General features: G+C 53.0%; 2 protein-coding genes across 4 annotated transcripts; one reads left to right on the top strand and one right to left on the bottom strand.

The window, feature by feature from the left end:
- Positions 1-311: 311 nt before the first annotated feature.
- Positions 312-6,609, bottom strand: Znhit1 (zinc finger HIT-type containing 1). Of its 2 annotated transcripts, none has more exons than XM_057764402.1 (5): positions 6,443-6,609; positions 4,055-4,225; positions 902-981; positions 611-780; positions 312-520 (listed from the first exon to the last, which is right to left on the bottom strand). In XM_057764402.1, exons 1-5 carry the CDS (start codon positions 6,459-6,461, stop codon positions 499-501), a joined length of 462 nt encoding a protein of 153 aa, XP_057620385.1. In that variant the 5' UTR covers positions 6,462-6,609; the 3' UTR covers positions 312-498. The 2 variants fall into 2 exon arrangements, with proteins under 2 accessions (XP_057620385.1, XP_057620384.1); XM_057764401.1 differs by lacking the exon at positions 6,443-6,609 and adding an exon at positions 5,856-6,052.
- Positions 6,489-17,133, top strand: Plod3 (procollagen-lysine,2-oxoglutarate 5-dioxygenase 3). 2 transcript variants are annotated; one of them, XM_057764400.1, is made up of 19 exons: positions 6,489-6,756; positions 7,037-7,128; positions 7,227-7,363; positions 7,444-7,607; positions 7,722-7,834; positions 7,958-8,021; positions 9,893-9,990; positions 10,187-10,288; positions 10,447-10,572; positions 10,682-10,803; positions 10,978-11,082; positions 11,216-11,341; positions 11,582-11,723; positions 11,829-11,942; positions 12,040-12,108; positions 13,240-13,344; positions 14,087-14,233; positions 15,196-15,321; positions 16,529-17,133. In XM_057764400.1, the coding sequence occupies exons 1-19, from the start codon at positions 6,639-6,641 to the stop codon at positions 16,682-16,684; spliced, it is 2,226 nt and encodes a 741-aa protein (XP_057620383.1). In that variant the 5' UTR covers positions 6,489-6,638; the 3' UTR covers positions 16,685-17,133. The 2 variants fall into 2 exon arrangements, with proteins under 2 accessions (XP_057620383.1, XP_057620382.1); XM_057764399.1 differs by having other exon boundaries at positions 11,582-11,942.
- Positions 17,134-17,685: the final 552 nt, after the last annotated feature.

Genomic DNA, 17,685 nt, shown 5'->3' with positions numbered 1-17,685 from the left:
TAATGAGGTCCGGTGCCCTCTTCTGGCCTGAAGACATACACACAGACAGAATATTGTATACATAATAAATAAATAAATATTTAAAAAAAAAAAAAAAAAAAAAAACAAGGGAGAAGGAGAACCGAGTCCCTCAAACTAAAGCAGTTGCTACTAAAGGCAGAGATGAGTTAAGCGTAGCTGGAGATGGGACATAAACCCCACAACACAGAGGGCAGACAACGGAAGGCCAGACGAGAGAAGACAGTACACATGCAGGAGCGACAGTCACCTCCAAACACCTCAGAAAAAGCCGGCAGGTTCTTTTAGCTGGGCACTTTTTAATATTTACACCTATTATAACTCTGTGGGTTAGATCAATCCCACACAGTCCCTGGGGTCCGTGTGGTCTCCGTTGGTTGGCAGGACACAGCTTCGCTGGGTGAATGGATGGTTCTTCTCTCTACCCTTTGAGGATGAGCTGGGGGAAGGGTTGGGGGTACTTCCTCTCCTGATGCAGGTTTACACGGTCCACTTCAGACACCTGCAGAGAGAAAAGAAGCCCGTTGGAGGCGGAGAGAGGTCCTGGATGCTGTGTGGAATGGCGCTAGGGCATGGTTAGAGTCGGGCTCACCTGGTCTCCTGGTGGGTGCCCAGGCAGCGCACTGTGCAGTACCGGGCACCACAGCTTACACAGGTATACGGGGATGGGAAGCCACATACAGCACAGAAGGGGCGCTGGGGTCGGGATGGGGGACCTGCACAGGCTGTCAAATAGTTGGGACCCTCAGACGCACTCAGGTTCTGCAGAGACATGAAGGGACAGGCATCTTGAGTGCTCTCATCTGCCATGCAGCTGATGTCCACCTAGGACCCTTTGCTTTCTAGGGAACCACCACCACCACCAGGCCAAGGACTCTCTCACCTGCTCCTCCAGCAAAGCCTGGAAGTTTTTCCGGAAGCGAAGCTTGAAATGGTCACCTCGAGTTTTCTTCTTTTTCTTTCCTGGGGGAACCAAGGACAGGGAGCTGCTACACAGCTGCTGTGACACTTGGGGTCTGCCTGTACCCTGACATCTCCAATCCTGGTAGCCCAGACTGGCCATGAACTCACTATGTAGACAAGGATGACCTTGGACTGGTCCTCCTGCTTCCACTTCTCACATGCTGAAACCACAGGCGTTTCGCTGTTTTGACACAAGGTCTCATTACATACCCCAAGCTGACGTCAAACTCACGATACAGACCAGGTTAACCTTAGACTCGTGGCAATTCTCCTGCCTCAGTTTTTTCTGTGTGTTGGTGTACACACCATCATATCTGGTGCTCCATCTTTTTTACTCCACATGAAGACACGCAGGCACAGAGAGGGGAAGACAGTTGCTCCCAGCACAGGAACTAGTCATTGGCAAAGACAGGACTGGTTCCCAGCCACCCTCTGCTGGACCCGTCCCACATGGGCCTCCACAGCCTTGACTTCTTTTCTTTCCCAATGACAGGGATAGTTTTTTTGTTTGTTTATGAGACAGGATTTCTCCATGCAGCCCTGGCTGTCCTGGAACTAGTTCTGTAGACCAGGGTGGCTTTGAACTCAGAGTTCTGCCTGCTTTTGCCTCTCAAGTTTTGGGATTTAAGGTGTGCACCACTACCACCCGGCCAACAGGGATACTTTTATTTATTATGTATGTATGTATGTATGTATGTATGTATGTATGTATGTATTTCAAGACAGGATTTCTCTGTAGCTTTGGAGCCTGTCCTGGAACTCACTTTTGTAGACCAAGATGGCCTTGAACTCACAGAGATCTGCCTGCCTCTGCCTCCTGAGTGCTGGGATTAAAGTCATGCACCACCACTGCTGGCTTGGATACTTTTATATTCTGTATTAAAAAGACATACTTGGGGCTGGAGAGATGGCTCAGAGGTTAAGAGCACTGACTGCTCTTCCAGAGGTCCTGAGTTCAATTCCCAGCAACCACATGGTGGTCATCTATAATGAGATCTGGTGCCCTCTTCTGGCATGCAAACATACATAGAAGGAATGCTGTATATATAATAAATAAATAAATCTTTTATTAAAAAAAAAAAAAGACATACTTGAAGCCAGGTGGTGGTGGCGAATGCCTTTAATCCCAGCATTCAGGAGGCAGAGGCAGGTGGATCTCTGTGAGTTCGAGGCCAGCCTGGTCTACAAGAGCTAGTTCTAGAACAGGCTCCAAAACTACAGAGAACTCTGTCTTGAAAAAAAAAGCAAAAAAAGCAAAAAAAGCAAAAAAAAAAAAAAGAGACACACTTGAGCCAGCAAGATGGCTCCGTGGGTAAAGAGCTTCCGCCAAGTCTGACAGCCGAGTACAATCCCCAGGACTCACATTACAAAAGAGGGAACCCAACTCCTGAAAAGTGTCCTGACATCCACCCACATTCCATGCCACGGCATGCATGTGTGCACATATGTGCACAAATAAAGCAACAGAAATTGTTTAAATTTTAAAAATCTCTCTGAGCAGTAGTGGCATACAACTTTGATCCCAGGACCTGAGAGGCAGAGGCAGGAGGATCTCTGTGAGTTCAAGGCCTATCTGGCCTATATAGAGAGACCCTTTCTCAAAATATAGACTGTAGTTGGCTGTTTTACTCTTTTGCTCTTTAGCTCTTGTGGGGGGCCCACCACACAGCTCCCAAATAATCATATACACGGAGGCTTATTCTTACTTATAAATGCCAAGTCTTAGCTTGGCTTGTTTCTAGCCAGCTTTTCTTAAATTATCCTGTCTACCTTTTGCCTCTGGGCTTTTATCTTTCCCTATTTCTATATATCTTTCTTTACTTCTTACTTTGTTGCTTGCTGTGCAGCTGGGTGGCTGCCCCTGGAGTCTTCCTCTCCTCCTTCCGCACTCCTTGATCTCTCTTGTTTCCTCAACCCTCTTATTCCCCTTCTGTTTATTCTCTCTGCCTGCCAGCCCCGCCCATCCTTTCTCCTGCCTTGCTATTGGCCGTTCAGCTCAGCTCTTCATTAGACCAATCAGGTATTTTAGACAGGCAAAGTAACACAGCTTCACAGAGTAAAGCAAATGCAACATAAAAGAATACAACACATCTTTGCATCATTAAACATATATTCCACAGTATAAACAAATGTAACACATCTTAGAATAATAGTCCACACAGACATACAAAATCCTCCCGCAATAGGAAGAGCAGAGAAAGAACAGGCATGTACATTTATCACAAGCTTAGCGCACACAGCTGTTGATGGTTTTTTTGTTGAGTTAATTCCACCCCCCCAGTCCAGGCGTCCTTGGAGGACAAAGGTAACGCCAGCAGACACTAAGTTACTCAGTGGTTCAAAGTGCATTAGCCCACCAGCTCAGACATCCACAAAATGAGGGACAAGATCAAGGGATGACAATGAGAGACACAGTCACCACAAGTCTCAGAAACGTGACACAGAGGGGAAAGACTGGAAGTCAGTCAATCCAGAATGACTGACAGCCTTTTGTCTGTGTATAACCTGCTGACTGAAGATGTATTGTCTTCTCAGATTGTCAACTCTCTGAATAAATTGAAGTTCTGAAGAACCAGGGGCTGGCAAGATTGCTCAGCAGGAGCTGGAGAGATGGCTCAGTGATTAAGAGCACTCACTGTTTGCTCTTCCAGAGGTCCTGAGTTCAATTCCCAGCAACCACATGGTGGCTCCAAACCATCTGTAAAGAGATCTGGCGCCCTCCTCTGGCATGTGGGTATAAATGGAGGCAGAAAGTTGTATACATCATAAATAAATCTTTAAAAAAAAAAAATCAGCAGCTAAGGGCACCTGCAGCCAAACCCAGCAACCTGAGTGACTTAGTTCAAACGCTGCTATAGGGTGGAAGGCAAGAACCATAAGTTTCTGTCTGACCTCCACATGCATGTGCAAAACTACACAGACACACACATGCATAAATACACACGCACACTAAAGAAATGAAAAAATACAATAAAGATTCAATTCCCATCTCTGCTCCATGGCATCTGTGGTAACAGGTTGCCAGGAACTTCGCGACACCATCTCATCCTCTCTCCCACAACGCCCACCACACCTGTGTCTGCATCGTCGTCAAACTGAGGCAGCCTCTTGCCCAGCTGGGGGAGGCCTGCGTGGGGGTCATCCTGGAAATTGTCGTTCTCCAAAGCCTCGAGCTGTCGATTGATCCGCCGCTGCCGGGCTGCCCGGTCCAGCACCCGCCGCTGTCCAGGGTCCTGGGAGCGAACTGGATGGGACAAACAAGAGTTATGTAAGACAAGAAAGGAAGGCAGCTGGGCTGGCAGGACAGAGAGCCACAGTCTCCCGGCCTCGCCCCATCACTATGCTGCGGGAAGTTCCCAGTTCTTGACCCTGCTTCCTTTCAGCTGGGGGAGCCGACTTCAGCCTTTCATGCTCTTCGTCCTCAGTACCAGCAGTAACTAGGGACACAATGAATTGCAGCTAGAGAGATGGTGCAGGGGTTAAGAGCACTTTCTGCTCTTGCAGAGTTAGAGTCCAGTTTCCCAGCACACAGGACTATCAACCACCAGGGTGATTCACAACCATCTGTAACTCCAGCTCCAGGTCCTCCGTGGGCACAAACCCCTAGCCTTTATCTAGCATTCCATTCGCACATAGCAACACACACACACACACACACACACACACATATAAATTTTAAAAAATAAGGGAGTGTATGTAGAGGATTGACACTATGTTGACCTCTGGCTTCCCTACTCAACACACCTGTGACTCTGCAGGGCCAAATCCAGGGTATGTTTCTAGAATGTTCCTTCAGCCTGAGTTGCATTTCTATGCCCTGTGACTGCTCTGAATACTTTCCTTAAACTAAGAGTCTCTGTTCCTTGGCGTGACTTCCAACTGTCCTCCTGTCGCAGCCGGTGTGCTTTCCAGTCCCGCATCTTGGCCCCCCTCTTCAGGCCACCTCTGCTTGCCCTTCTTCTATTAATAACCCCACCCCCCCAACCTTCAGTAGGGTCTCAGGAGGCCCAGACTGGCCTGGAACTTACTACGTAGCTGGGCAGGACTCTGAATGACTTCTTGTGCACCACCACGCCTGTGGTTTATGTGGTGCTGGGGAATGAAACAGAGCTTTGTGCCTGCCAGACAAGCCCTCTACCAGCTGAGCCAAATCCCTAGCCTCTTTCTCTAGCATTTCATACTTCAAAAAGTTCATTTATTTTATGTGTTTCTGTGCGCATGTGGATACCACAGTACACGGGTGGAGGACAGAGGACAATTTGTGGAATTTTTTTTCTCCCATCATGTGGGTCCTAGGGACTGACTTCGACTCAGGCTTGGCAGCAAACACCCTTACCTACTGGGTCACCTGGGCAGCCCATTCCTGGTGCTTCTAACGCAAAGAAAGAGCTGTGTTCCACATAACATGATAGTCTCAAGCCAGAACCCTCTCAAACCACAGACCTGGTTACGAGACATCGAGAGGCTGAGGCAGGACCAGCCTAACTACATAGGCAGCCTAGGGTACAAGTGAAACTTGTCTCGATAAATAAAGAACTTGGAGAGTGGCGTGCGTGGTGGTGGGGAACCTAAAGCCAAGGCCTTTGATTTCCTAAGCGTCTCCGTCCACTCCATCCAGAAGCTGGGGTGGGTACAAATGCTCATTGCACCCAGGCTTTGTCATGACAAGGCTCTCCTCTCCATCTCTGGCGTCTAGCTTACGGCAAACATTCACCAAAACATTCACCAAACACGAATGAATGGTTGCGGGGCTTCCCCAACGCCGGGCGAGAGGGCCTGCAAGGGGATTTGACAGGAATAACCGGACGGGGTAATGTTAAGATGGATTCGAACTTGAGATGCAGAAAAGGGCGAACCTCTAAAGGCTCACGTACCCGAGGGTTTCTTCTCCACCATTTGCGCAAGTTGTTGGAAGAGCCTACTGCGCACGCGTATTAACCACCCACTCTCAGCCCAAGCGCATCCCTTCCGGTGGCGTGCACAGGGCGCGTGCGCAGTCAAGTCCCTCCTACTTGAAGTCAGGCCGTGATGTTCCCTTGGAGACCAGAAAGCTTTTCCGCCATCTTTGATAGGGGCAAACCTACTTCCGGTCGCGGTGTGGTTGTTTAAAAAAAAAAAAAAAAAACAAAACCTAGGAGCTCCTGACCCCCCCGCCAAGGGTCACTTTTAAAACATGGTGCGGGAGGTCTGCGGGGTCCCGGGGCGTGTCCCCGGGCAGCGGGGAGGCGTGGTGGGCAGGTTCGGGGCTTTGTGGAACCCCCGCCCGCAGCGATGTCCGCGCGATCCCGCCTCTCCGGGCCCGTCGTCCCCGCCGCGCGCCCTCGCAGGCCTCGCCGTCAAGTCCTCCTCCGGGTCCGGACTGCGGCCAAGATCCGCCCCCGCGTCCCCTGGACCCTCCCCGGGGGACTCGGTTCCCCGGCTCCTCCCCACCCCCAGCCCGCGCCCACGGGACAAGCCTTGCCTTGTCTCGCCGTCTGCATCTCGGGTTTTCGGTGGCCTCGGGTTACGCCTTTTTTCCAGGGCGGAGTCCCAAGCCCAGCTCCTCCTCACAGCGGGCTCGGCTTCCCTTTTCCCAGAACCTTCTCCGAGAGTCGGAATCCAGGCGCTGAGCTTAGCCCCGTGGCGGGCCCGGGTGTCGCCTGAGGGTGCTGCTGACCATGGCTGCTTCGGGCCCGGAACCCCGGTTTTTGCTCCTGCTGCTGTTGCTGCTGCCGCCGCTGCCCCCTGTGACTTCTGCCTCCGATCGACCCCGGGGCTCGAACCCTGTCAACCCAGGTGAGAACCCGAGAGGCCGAGGGGGCAGAGACAACACGTCTGCCAGCCCGGGAGGGAGTGCCCATTCTTGCCACGCTGAACTAGGGGCTTCCAGTCTCCCCAGACAGACAGGAACACCCCAGCCCCCATTCCTGTTTCTCGACTCTTCTGGAGACCAAATGTCCCTGAGCAGGAATTAAGGAGGGAACGGGAGAGAACTTAAGTGAAATAACAGGGAGATGGAGGGGATACACAGGGATAAACACGTGGGTCCTAAGTGCTAATTCCTTGGCTGTGTCAGACAAATTGCTGGTGATCACTGTGGCTACAGCAGAGACAGAGGGATACCGGCGTTTTCTGCAGTCTGCGGAGTTCTTTAACTACACTGTACGGGTGAGTGGAGGACTCATGGGAGAAGTTCAGTCAGGAGTGGGCTGGGAGCTGGTCGTGTTGCCTCACCTTGATCTGTGGGGGTGGGTTCTCTCCTGCAGACCCTGGGCCTGGGACACGAGTGGCGAGGGGGTGATGTCGCTCGAACAGTTGGTGGAGGCCAGAAGGTCAGGTGGCTAAAGAAGGAAATGGAGAAGTACGCGGATCGGGAAGACATGATCATCATGTTTGTAGACAGGTAAAGAGGGTCTGTCTGGGTGGAGAGAGAGAGGGAAAACGGAGGAGCAGAGAGAAAAAGAGACCCTTTTCCTCGTCCAGCTACGATGTGATTCTGGCCAGCAGCCCGACAGAGCTGCTGAAGAAGTTTGTCCAGAGTAGCAGTCATCTGCTGTTCTCTGCCGAGAGCTTCTGCTGGCCCGAGTGGGGGCTGGCCGAGCAGTACCCTGAGGTGGGCACGGGCAAGCGCTTCCTCAACTCTGGTGGTGAGTGCCAAAGTGCCCTCAGCGGCGAGGCATTGCATGCTTCTGGTTCTTGAGGGTTGGAGAGAGAGTGGGATCCTGGGATCCTTGGGGGTCTACTTCTCTTCTGTCCCCCAGGATTCATTGGCTTCGCCCCGACTGTCCATCAAATTGTCCGTCAGTGGAAATACAAAGATGATGATGACGATCAGCTGTTCTACACGCGCCTGTACCTGGACCCGGGGCTGCGGGTACGGAGACTCCGGACAGGGGCATCCCCTGACTGAATGGGAGGGAAGACATGAGGGGAGTTGCAGAAAGACACGGTGTCACTTGTCCCCTCTTCGTTCACTGCTCCATCTCGTGCCATCTAGGAGAAGCTCAAACTTAATCTGGACCATAAGTCCCGGATCTTCCAGAACCTCAATGGAGCCTTAGGTGAGGAAGAAGATGGTTCGAAGTAGGTGATGAGGGACAGGTTCCTGCCAGGACTGGGCTGGTCTACGGACGACCAGTGTGCCAACCTATCCAACACCTAAGTGTATTATGTTGTGTTAGCAATAGTGAGACTGCGAGAGAGGCCCTGCCGCAGAATGCTGAAGGTTTGCCAGAGAGGGGCTGGGTGTGGCTCAGTGGTAGAGCCCCTGCCTAGAATCCCCCAGTGAGGGGCTGGGTGTGGCTCAGTGGTAGAGCCCCTGCCTAGAATCCCCCAGTGAGGGGCTGGGGTGTGGCTCAGTGGTAGAGCCCCTGCCTAGAATCCCCCAGTGAGGGGCTGGGGTGTGGCTCAGTGGTAGAGCCCCTGCCTAGAATCCCCCAGTGAGGGGCTGGGGTGTGGCTCAGTGGTAGAGCCCCTGCCTAGAATCCCCCAGTGAGGGGCTGGGGTGTGGCTCAGTGGTAGAGCCCCTGCCTAGAATCCCCCAGTGAGGGGCTGGGGTGTGGCTCAGTGGTAGAGCCCCTGCCTAGAATCCCCCAGTGAGGGGCTGGGGTGTGGCTCAGTGGTAGAGCCCCTGCCTAGAATCCCCAGTGAGGGACTGGGGAGCGAGGAACTCAAGGCTAGAAGGTGTGCCTAGCATACAGAAACCCTAGGTTCAGTCCCCAGCACCACCCACATATCTATCTAGCAGACATACGCTAAGGTCCCCAGTCAGGGACTCTACTACCGCTGTGATTTCATTAACACAGAGCTTCTGCAAAGGGAGTGTTCCCTGACTTCCCACCTTGGAAGACCCTTTGGCAGGTGAGAAAACTGACTCCCTTAGGGACTAGTGAGTCACCCCAGGTCAGGTAGAGTGACCTCTCTAAGGCGGCAGCAAGCCTGGACAGACTGGCAAGGCAAGGATGGTGTGAGTTCCCTGGTCTCAGAGGCAGGAGGACCTCGAGTTGCAGTCCATCCTGGGCTACATAGCGGGACCCTATCAAAGGAAAGAAAAGACTCACAGAAAAACTCCAAAAACTATTGTTTTTCTCATGTGTTTGTTTTGGAGTGGAGCACTCATGCCCCGGTGCGGAGTCAGAGGAGCTCCTGAGACTGCTCTTTACTCCGTGTGGTTTCGGGCGCCAGGCTTGGTGCCCATTGCCTTTATCCGTTGAGCCACCCCACCAGTCCCAGTTGGACACACTGTATGATGATTTAAAAGAATAAAATAAGCTGAGCAGTGGTGGCGCACACCTTTAACTCCAGCACTCGGGAGGCAGAGAGAGGCGGATCTCTGTGAGTTCGAGGCCAGCCTGCTCTACAGAGTGAGTTCCAGGACAGGCTCCAAAACTACAGAGAAACCCTTTCTCAAAAAAACCAAAGTAAAGCCAGGCGGTGGTGGCGCACACCTTTAACCCCAGCACTCGGGAGGCAGAGAGAGGCGGATCTCTGTGAGTTCGAGGCCAGCCTGCTCTACAGAGTGAGTTCCAGGACAGGCTCCAAAACTACAGAGAAACCCTTTCTCAAAAAAACCAAAGTAAAGCCAGGCAGTGGTGGCGCATGCCTTTAATCCCAGCACTCGGGAGGCAGAGGCAGGCGGATCTCTATGAGTTCGAGGCCAGCCTGGTCTACAAAGGGAGTTCCAGGACAGGCTCCAAAGCTACAGAGAAACCCTGTCTCGAAAAACCAAAAAAAAAGTAAATAAATATAATAATAATGTTTTTATAAGGAAATCCCAGCCCAACAACAGCAACAAGAGAAAGCACTGCCCTGATTGAGCTGTAGTCCAGACCATTGGGCCCCCACACTGTTCTGTCCACTAGAGGAGTTGGGACCCTGTTGCTCTGTGGTTCCCAGATAAAGGAACTCCTGAAAACCTCCTTTCCTCCCCCAGATGAAGTGGTCTTAAAGTTCGACCAGAATCGTGTGCGCATCCGAAACGTGGCGTACGACACTCTCCCTGTTGTGGTCCATGGAAACGGTCCCACCAAGGTGCCTCTGGGGGTCCTCAGCCCCTGCTTGTCTCGAGCCCTGGGTACCCCATCCCTCCTGGACCATCTGGTCCTCCCCAGTCCCAGTAGAAGAGGTGCTGGGACAGCCGCCTCTCTTCACCCTGTGCTGAGCCCAGCTTGCCTTTCATGTGTCCCCAGACATGTACACCTCAGCTACCTTCCCTCTGTCTCAACAGCTCCAGCTCAACTACCTGGGGAACTATGTCCCCAATGGCTGGACTCCCCAGGGAGGCTGTGGATTCTGCAACCAGAACCAGAGGACACTCCCGGGGGGGCAGGTGAGGAGAGAGATGAGAAGTAGGGGACGACAAGCTGGGCAGCCCCACTTGCCGGGCTCCTGGGCGTCCTGATCTGGCAGCGTGGTCAGTGGCTGGTGAGGGCTGTGGGGCAGAGAGAGGCCCGGGCTTCTGTGAGCTTTGTCCTGTGGTGTCCTCAGCCTCCCCCCCGGGTGCTTCTGGCCGTGTTTGTGGAGCAGCCTACCCCCTTCCTGCCTCGATTCCTGCAGCGCCTGCTGCTCCTGGATTACCCCCCAGACAGGATCTCTCTCTTCCTTCATAACAACGTGAGACATGGGACCTCCCTACCCCCATCCGTCCTGCCCTGATTGCATCTCTGGGTACCACCTCTCTGCCCAAGCTGTCAGTCCATCCTCCTCCCTGTCCCATGTTTAGGAGGTATACCATGAGCCTCACATTGCAGACGCCTGGCCGCAGCTCCAGGACCACTTCTCAGCTACGAAGCTAGTAGGGCCAGAGGAAGCCCTGAGCCCCGGCGAGGCCAGGGACATGGCCATGTGAGTGAATCTCCCTCATCTGCCACAGACGGTGGAGCCCCTGGGGAAGGAGACACGCACTGACTCTTGTCTTCCTCTCAGAGCTGGGAGAGCCCACTTGTCCCACCGTTCCCGTTGCCTTGCCCACACGTCCCATTTGAACTCCTGTCTCCGTTTGTGGGTCTTCCCCTCCAGGGATAACTGTCGGCAGGACCCTGAGTGTGAGTTCTACTTCAGCCTGGATGCTGATGCTGTCCTTACCAACCCGGAGACCCTACGCATCTTGATTGAACAAAACAGGTGACCAGCCAACCCTATGCATCCATGAAGCCCCAGGAGGGCCTAGGAGCTCCACCCCTCCCCTGGGTGAGACGTAGCCCTGTCCCCTCTTGCTCACTCCCCTCTGCCCAGCCTTCACCTCTGTCTTATCCAGGAAGGTAATAGCCCCCATGCTTTCCCGCCATGGCAAGCTCTGGTCCAACTTCTGGGGTGCCCTGAGCCCCGATGAGTACTATGCCCGCTCCGAAGACTACGTGGAACTGGTGCAGCGGAAGCGAGTGTGAGTCCTACCCGTGTGTACCATGCAGGGACCAGAGCCTTTCCTGGATCCCCACTTAGTAGCATCTTGTGTGGTCATTAGACAGGCCACAGCTGTGGGTAGGGACCGGCAATGGATTGGGTGGTGACTTCCCATCAGTGCTGTTATGTTCTGGGGTACCCTGAGGGACGGAGCTTTTACAGTTAATAAAATATAATCTGAGGGGTTGTCTGCTTGGCTAACGATACTCGGTGTCTGCAGGGGCGTGTGGAATGTGCCCTACATATCCCAGGCATATGTGATCCGTGGGGAGACCCTGAGGACAGAGCTGCCCCAGAAGGAGGTGTTCTCAGGCAGTGACACTGACCCAGATATGGCTTTCTGCAAGAGCCTACGGGATAAGGTGAGTGGGGTGGTTGGCATGGGTTGCCAAGTCTGGGGACTTGATGCTGTGCCGACAGCTTCCTGTGGTCCTCCTCACACATGCCCACCCTTTACCCCACTCCAGGGCATCTTCCTCCACCTCAGCAACCAGCATGAGTTTGGCCGTCTGCTGGCCACTTCTCGCTATGACACTGACCACTTACACCCAGACCTCTGGCAGATCTTTGACAACCCTGTGGTGAGAAGGGCCACCTCCGTTGCCCACCTCGGGGAGTGGGTAGCCCAATGGGGAGAGTATAGAAGGTGCCACTCAAATGCCACAACCCCTCTTGCAGGACTGGAAAGAACAGTACATTCATGAGAACTACAGCCGGGCCCTGGATGGGGAGGGGCTGGTGGAGCAGGTAAGCTGCCCCAGAACCACGCCTATGTGACGCGCCCACCGCTGGGACTGGTGGGTTCCAAGCTGAACTCCCAAAGACTGAGGGTTTGCTGTTTGGACAGGAGGGAGGCTGATAGCCACACTGAGTATAACACTGTAATCCTAGCGGTCTGGAAGCTGATGCAGAAGGATGGAAAGTTCCAGGCTAGCCTGGACTGCGTAGTGAGTGTCATACCGTCAGGTGGCTAGACCAAGTCTCAGTAAAACAGATGGGGCAGAGGAGACGACTCTGTGGTTAAGCGCTTAACACGTGAGCATGAGGACCTAGTTCAGCTCTCCAGAACCCAAGTAAATGCTGCATGTGTGGTAGCCTGTCTAATTCCAGCATTAAAAGGCAAAGACTCAGGATCCTCAGCAAGCTGACTGGCCAGACTGGCTGCATCAGTAAGCTCTGGTTGAAAAGTTGAGCAGTTCCTCATGGCAAACTCAGAACCTCACATACACACATTTGAGTATGCACGCCTCTACACAGGTGTGCCCACGCTCACATGAAGACAAACAGAGGTGTGGCGCTTGCCTGTAATCCCAGAATTCAGGCAGTGGAAGGAAGAAGCTAGGAGGGTTAGGAGTTGAAGGCCAGCCTCAGACACATCCTGGATTACGTAGTAAGACCTTGTCTAAAACTAAGAGAAATAAAGGGGCTGGGGATGTAGCTCACTCGGTAGAGGACTTGCCTGGCATTCACAGAGCCCTAGGTTCTGTCTTCAATACCATATAAACCGAGCACGGTGTTGCAGCCTATGAGCTCAGCACTTAGGAGGACCAGAAGTTCAAGGCCAGCCTTGGCTACACAATGAATTTGAGACTAGCCTGGGCTACATAAGACCCTGTCTCCAAAAAAATGGGGGTGGGGGCAGAGCAGGATCATTGTCCTAGATACTGGGGCTCTAGGCACCCTATTTCTGCCCTTCTCTGACCACTGGAAGCTGATGCAGAAGGATGGAGGCCTCTTCGCTGACTACACCCCAGCAGCTGCCTAGAGGGCTCAGGTTGCCCTTCCATAGATCCTCTCCTGTATGTCTCCCTCCCCTGTCCTGTCTCCTGTCCCACCCCTTGTCCCTCACCCTTGAGTTTCACCGTGCTGTGTCCCCAGCCCTGCCCAGATGTGTACTGGTTCCCACTGCTGACGGAGCAGATGTGTGACGAGCTGGTGGAGGAGATGGAGCACTACGGCCAGTGGTCTGGAGGCCGGCACGAGGTGAGGGCGGAGGTTCCCAAGGGGACAGTGGGCTTGGGGTGTGGAGGGAATCCCAAGGGTGGGGCTCATTCAGGGCGTGGCAGTCACTTGTCTCATTGCTGTGACAAAGTATCTGACCAAAGCAACTCGAAGGAAGGGCTCGCAGTCTGTGGGTTCAGCTCATCACGGCGGGGAGGAAAGGCGGCAGGAGCCTGACACAGCTGGTCACATGGTATATGCAGTCGGAAGCAGAGAGAGATGGGTGCTGGTGCTCAGCTGCTGTTCTCAGGACCTTGGCACGTGGGATGGGGCTGCCCACAGTGGTCAGGTTTTCCCGTCTCTGTTAATGTAGTCCGAATGAGGCCCATCAAGTTGACAGTCCAGGTTAGGTCTTACACAGAGGGTGCTTATTTCATGGGCTATGGCTGTTAGATAGCATGGCCAGATAACATGGGAAGGCCAGAGCGATTCATAGGAGAGCTGACAACACCAGAGACTGAAAGCTCCAGCACAGTGACTCTGGCTGGCAGTGGTGCCTTAGCTTTTAGTCCTAGCCCTTGGAGACAGAGGCAAGCGGATCTCTTGAGTAGTTAGAAGCCAGCCTGGTCTACAGAGCGAGTTCCAGGACAGCCAGGAATACACAGAGAACTCTATCTCGAAAAACAAACAAAAAGACTAGGAACCAGCAAGAAGAGGCTGATACTGTCCCTGAGGAAGAATGGGCCAGCCCAGATGTGAGTAGCTCAGTGTCTGTTGTCCACAGGATTCCAGGTTGGCTGGAGGATACGAGAATGTGCCCACCGTGGATATCCACATGAAGCAGGTGGGGTACGAAGACCAGTGGCTTCAGCTGCTGAGGACATATGTGGGGCCCATGACCGAGTACCTGTTCCCTGGCTATCATACCAAGGTAGGATATCCAACCTCTGTACCCCAGTCTTGGAAGGCTCCACATGGAACCCCCTCTCAGTCCCTGTAGCAACTCAGGCTCCATAGACTTGGGGCTTGGGATTGAGGTGGCTTGGGAAGAAGCCAGGTCTCCTACTTGGGCTGCTCTGTCATTAGAAGAGTCCCTGGCCAGGCATGCTGCCACCTGTAACCTCAGCACTTGAGAAACTGAGGCTCAAAAATAATAATAATGATAACAATAATAATAATGTTTCATCAATAAAATACACTTAAAAAAGAGAGAGAGAGACTGAGGCTCGAAGAACAAGGGTTTGAGGAGACCATGGGCTGCTCAGTGAAACCCTGTCTCAAAACAGAAAGGAAGGGCTGGGGATGTGGGTCAGTCGATGCTTGCCCAGCGTGCACAGAGCCCTGGCTTTGTCTCCAGCACTGTGTAAAATGGTGTAGGACAATAATACAGGACTGTTATCCCAGCACTCAAGAGGGAGAAGCAGGAGGATCAGAAGTTCAGGGTCATCTGTAGTCACACAGTGAGTTCAAGGCCGGCCTGGGCTACATGACCTTGTCTCAAAAACCAGGAGAAATGGGGCTGGGGAAGATGGCTCGGTCAGTAAAGTGTTTGTCATGTAAGCCTGATGACCTGAGTTCATGTCATCAGCTCCCATGTGACAAAGCTGAACATTGCGTTACACATCTGTACTCCCAGTTCTGGGGAGGAACCTAAGGTGGAGGAGGACAAGTAGACCCAGGTGTGATGGCACACACCCGTTATTGTAGCACTAACGAGGCAGAGGCAGGAAGAGCTCTGTGAGTTGAGGCCAGCCTGGTCTACATAGTGAGTTTCAGGACAGCCAGGGCTACACAGTGAGACCTTGTCTTGAAAAACAAACAAAAGAATATGAGAAAAGGAAGAGGCGTGGCTTCCCTTGCCTGTCTTGTGGCTTCCACCACATATCCCCACAGACACGGGCAGTGATGAACTTTGTGGTCCGCTACCGGCCAGATGAACAGCCCTCACTTCGGCCGCACCACGACTCGTCTACCTTCACTCTCAACGTCGCCCTCAACCACAAGGGTGTGGACTATGAGGTGAGCCTGGGTCCTTCCCGTCTCAGGACACTGTACACACTTCTCCCGGCAGCCATGTCTCAGCTCCTTTCCCAGCCTCTGGCTGTATCAGGTCATGGCTGGACTGCTCACAGTCATGGAGGGACAGGACAGGAACTCCAGCAGGGCGGGAACCTGGAGGCAGGAGCTGATGCAGAGACCTTGGAGGGGTGCTGCTTTCTGGCTTGTTCTTCATGGCTTCATCCACGGTGGGCTGGGTCTTCCCCCATCAATCATCAGTCAAGAAAATGCCCCACAGGCTGGCCCAATGGAGGTTTTACCTCTGTTGAGATGACCTCCTCCCTGATCCCAGCTTGTGTCAAGTTGACATAAACTCAGCCATTACAGCTGCCTCCCTACGTCCTCTGGCTGGCCATGTCTGAATTGGTTACTTTTCTGTTGTGGCCACAAACTTCCTGACAAAAGCAATGAAGAGGAGGGAGGGAGGGAGGGAGGGAGGGAGGGAGGGAGGGAGGGAGGGAGGGAGGGAGGGAGGGAGGGAGGGAGGGAGGAAGGAAGGAAGGAAGGAAGGAAGGAAGGAAGGAAGGAAGGAAGGAAGGAAGGAAGGAAGGAAGGTCTGTTTTGGTTCACATTCTGGGAGTACGGTCCCTCATGGTGGGGAAGGCATGCTGGCAGGGGGGAGGCTGCTAGCTACGCTGTATCCACAGTCAAAAAGGTGAAGCCTGAAGCCCAGCTTGCTTTTTCTTCTTTTTTTTTTTTTAAATTTAATTTAATGTTCATTGGTGTGTTTGCCTGCATGTGTGTCTGTGTGAGGGTGTCGGGTCCCCTGGAACTGTAGTTACAGTTGTGAGCTGTTGTGGATGCTGGGAATTGAACCTGGGTCCTCTGGAAGAGCAAGCAGTGCTCTTAACTGCTGAGCCATCTCTCCAGTCCTTACTTGCTCCTTTTGATCAGTCCTAGATGATGAGATGGCACCATCCTTCTTTGGGGGGTCTCCCCCTCCCCTCTCTAACCCGTTCTAGAACTCCCTCTCAGATATTCCCAGAGGTGGGTTTCTGTGGTGGTTCTAAATTCTGTCAAGTTGGCATGCAGAGTAACCAGCACATAGCCTCTCTTGCCTGTCTCAGCAGCCTGTTTGATTGGCACCTCTCCCGTGCCTGTTGCCCCCTGCCCCCCACATCCCCATGTCTGCTAATCTTACTTTTTATGTTCTCTCTCATCTCCCCAGGGAGGTGGCTGCCGCTTCCTACGCTATGACTGCAGAATCTCATCCCCGAGGAAGGGCTGGGCTCTCCTGCACCCTGGCCGCCTCACACACTACCACGAGGGGCTGCCTACCACCCGGGGCACTCGATACATCATGGTGTCCTTTGTTGACCCCTGACACTCACCCAGTCTGCCAAACCTTCTCTGCCATTGTGCCTTGATGGGCTCCGGGGGTGCCGTTCTCAGAGAGAGGGGCCCAGCTCTTCTCATTTCCTGAGTGTGTCTGTGCCTGGCACTGAATGTTCTGCCCTCAGGAGGTCCCTGGAGTCTGCCACCTTCCCACCGACCCAGTGGACTCAGGGAGAGTGGACTTTCGTTGTTGTTTTATTTTTTGTTTTTTTTCGAGACAGGGTTTCTCTGTGTATCCCTGACTGTCCTGGAACTCACTCTGTAAACCAGGCTGGCCTCAAACTCACAGAGATCCGCCTGCCTCTCTCTCCCAAGTGCTGGGATTAAAGCACCACCGCTGCCCATGGGAGTGGACTTCTGAGGGTTCCCTGATAAATTATTGAGCTTCCTCAGCCTCACATTGAATAAAAGGGTCTTTGTAGCTCTCGAGTCCATGAGTCATATATGTAAAGTCAGGGTCTCACGTAGCCCAGACAGGCCTCCAACTCACTATAGGGATTACGGTTGTGCACCACACATCCAGTTCATGCGGTGCTGGGATCAAACCCGGAGTCCTGCGTGGTGGCAAGTTCTCTACAACTGAGCTACATCCCTCTCCTTTATTCTTGTTGTTTAAATAAATTGTGTGTGTAAGTGTAGGTGTGTACATGAGAGTGAAGGTGTCCATGGAGGCCAGAAGATGGTATCGTACCCCCTTGGAACTGGAGTCACCGGTAGTTAGGTTGAGAGCCACCTGTCTTGAGTCAGGTGGGAACCAAACACTGGTCCTCTGCAAGAGCAGCAAGCACTCTTAACCTCTGAGCCATCTCTCCAGCCCCCACCCCCATTTATTACATTTATTCAGCGTGCGTGCGTGCGTGCGTGCGTGTGTGTGTGTGTGTGTGTCTTATGGGAGTAGGTTTTCCACCCACCCACATAAATATTCTCTAAAAGTTAAAAAAAAAATCTAGACTCAACTAGACTTGATCACCAGCAGTTGTACATACCTGC

Source organism: Chionomys nivalis, chromosome 3, assembly GCF_950005125.1.
Source record: "Chionomys nivalis chromosome 3, mChiNiv1.1, whole genome shotgun sequence".
Classification (NCBI taxonomy): domain Eukaryota; kingdom Metazoa; phylum Chordata; class Mammalia; order Rodentia; family Cricetidae; genus Chionomys; species Chionomys nivalis.
This window is presented reverse-complemented; position numbering and strand designations above follow the sequence as displayed.